Here is a 2,487-nt window from a genome sequence, read left to right on the forward strand (position 1 = left end):
TCGTGTGTTTATTAGTCACGTTGAATCAATGAAAGCAGTTGAATCTTCTGTTTATTCAGCTGCAGCGATGGGTTTCTTCTGCGAGGCGTATATGGAGTTTCAGCGCGAGAGCGCCCTCTGGCCTTCGGATGGAGATTTACTGCTGATCACAGAACCGTGCTTCACTGAAAGATACGCATGACAATCGCAGCTTCTCGCGATCTCGATTCCATTTCGATTTATCGTGCAGCCCTAGTCTGTAAGGTGCATGTCTGACTGGCAGTATAGGTATGACCTGATCTTCTGTGTTGCTTTGTCACTTACGTCTTCATAAACACCACAAAAAGGAAAAGGTATAAAAGAAACAAAAAACATGGATGTGTTTCTATGCTATGACGTGCAGCCTCACCAGCTGGAGTCGTGCTGCTATGCGATAGAGCAGGGCACGCTTTCGGAGGAAGGCCGTGCTGGGGGTCGGGGTCTGGGGCCCCATGGCCAGCAGGGCCTCTGTGCTGTGAGCCGCTGCCGCCTCATACTCCTGCCTCACTAATGATCCAATGGCCTCGTCACATGACTTCTGTGGCCTCCTGTCCTCCATGACTCTGGGACAGAGTTTCTGTCATGGGAAATACAAAGGGGTAATCACCTCACAATTGTTATATATGTGACCCACAGCACAACTATAAAATGTAGAACAAAACTGTAAAGCTTACAGAGCTCCTAAAGCTGAACGTACAATTGTAAAGTTTAGCAAATATAAAGTTTACAGAGCAATTGTAAAGTTTGCAGCACAACTATAAAATGTAGAACAAAACTGTAAAGCTTACAGAGCTCCTAAAGCTGAACGTACAATTGTAAAGTTTAGCAAATCTTAAGTTTACAGAGCAATTGTAAAGTTTGCAGCACAACTATAAAATGTAGAACACAACTGTAAAGTTTACAGAGCTCCTAAAACTGAACACACAATTGTAAAGTTTAGCTAATCTGAAGTTTACAGAGCAATTGTAAAGTTTGCAGCACAACTATAAAAGTTAAAAGCAAATTGTAAAGCTTACAGAGCTCCTAAAGCTGAACACACAATTGTAAAGTTTAGCAAATATGAAGTTTACAGAGCAATTGTAAAGTTAAGTCATGGGAAATACAAAGGGTTAATCACCTCAAAATTGTTATATATGTGACCCTGGAGCACAAAAGCAGTCTGAAGTCGCTGGGGTATATTTGTACTGAAGACCTGCCCTGAAACTGCCATCTCCCTTCCCCAGCTCCTCAGCAAACACTACGAGAACAAACACACCAACACACCCAAGTGATCAAACCAGCCCACACACAAACGAGACATCCCATAATCCTGAGCTGTCTGATGAAAGGCATGGTTCTACTTGAGTGCCTTTTATCCAATTTCACAGGTATCGCAATTTTGATATATCATACTATTTTATGTTTCATATTGTTTTCTTTTTTTAAAGATTATTTACACTTCTACTACAATATAATTATTTTTTAGAGATGAGCAAATTATGGTATTGATAAATAAATAAATAAAAGATTAAAGGGACAGTTCCCCCAAAAATGAAACTTATGTTATCATTACCCTCGTGTTGTTCCAAACCTGTATGAACTTCTTTATGACAGTTAATGGTAGCCATTGACTTCCACTGTTTTTTTTTTTTCCTTCTCCATATTATGGAAGTCAATGGCTACCGTCAACTTTTTGGTTACCAACATTCTTCAAAATATCTTCTTTTGTGTTCAACAGAAGGAGGAAATTCATAAAGGTTTGGAACACCATGAAGCCGTTGCTCTAGATTTTCAAATTTACGATTATTATTCAAGCCAGAAACAACGATAAAAGCAGCCGAAGACACATAACGAACTATGTTTATCTGAAGAACTGTAACTTGCTGAACACATAAAATGGCATTCAAATACAGATTTTCACACCGGTTGCACTGGTTTGCGCAAATACTGTTGTAGTGTGGTGTCATTTTCCCTTTTCTGTAATAATTAGGTCACAGCTGTAACGTCCATCTGGGCTGAGCTAGCGGAGGCTGCCGTGAATGCTTTTTCCACATTGTTTGCTCCAAAAATTGCATTCCAAGCAACTAAACCAAAATCCCACTAATCTCCAAGCAATATTATATATCTGATGACCAGCATATGAGAAGACACAAGCAACAGTTCGGCCAAAATTACACTTCAGTTATGGGTATAACTTTATACTATCAAATTAAAATAATAGCAAATGAAATAAAGATACTACTGCAATAGTATTTTGTACATTCCTTGTTTTTTTTTTTTAAGTTTAGTTTTTAGTAAGTTCTATTTTTTGTTCTTTTCATGTCTTTATTTTGACAGGACAGTAGAGATTTGACAGGAAAGCATAAGGACCTCGAGACTGGAATCAAACTCAGGTTAATAGCAATAACTGTATCTGCATAATGTCCAGTTTCCATGTGTAACACACACCCTGTGCAGAGTCTCACTTACACACACACACACACACACACA

The 2,487-nt window shown here is 39.0% G+C and overlaps 1 protein-coding gene across 1 annotated transcript in view; it reads right to left on the reverse strand.

Moving 5' to 3' along the window:
- The window catches only part of LOC107752703 (probable helicase with zinc finger domain), a gene marked incomplete at its 3' end in the record, with an annotated part of 66,461 nt that overhangs the window by 60,964 nt on the left and 3,010 nt on the right, over positions 1–2,487 (reverse strand). Inside the window, exon 2 of the mRNA XM_016568726.1 lies at positions 389–595. Within this exon, the coding sequence (XP_016424212.1) occupies positions 389–577 (189 nt within the window). The remainder of the gene's footprint in view (positions 1–388; positions 596–2,487) is intronic.

The sequence above is a fragment of the Sinocyclocheilus rhinocerous genome, unplaced genomic scaffold (assembly GCF_001515625.1).
Source record: "Sinocyclocheilus rhinocerous isolate Xijiao unplaced genomic scaffold, SAMN03320098_v1.1 scaffold441, whole genome shotgun sequence".
Lineage (NCBI taxonomy): Eukaryota > Metazoa > Chordata > Actinopteri > Cypriniformes > Cyprinidae > Sinocyclocheilus > Sinocyclocheilus rhinocerous.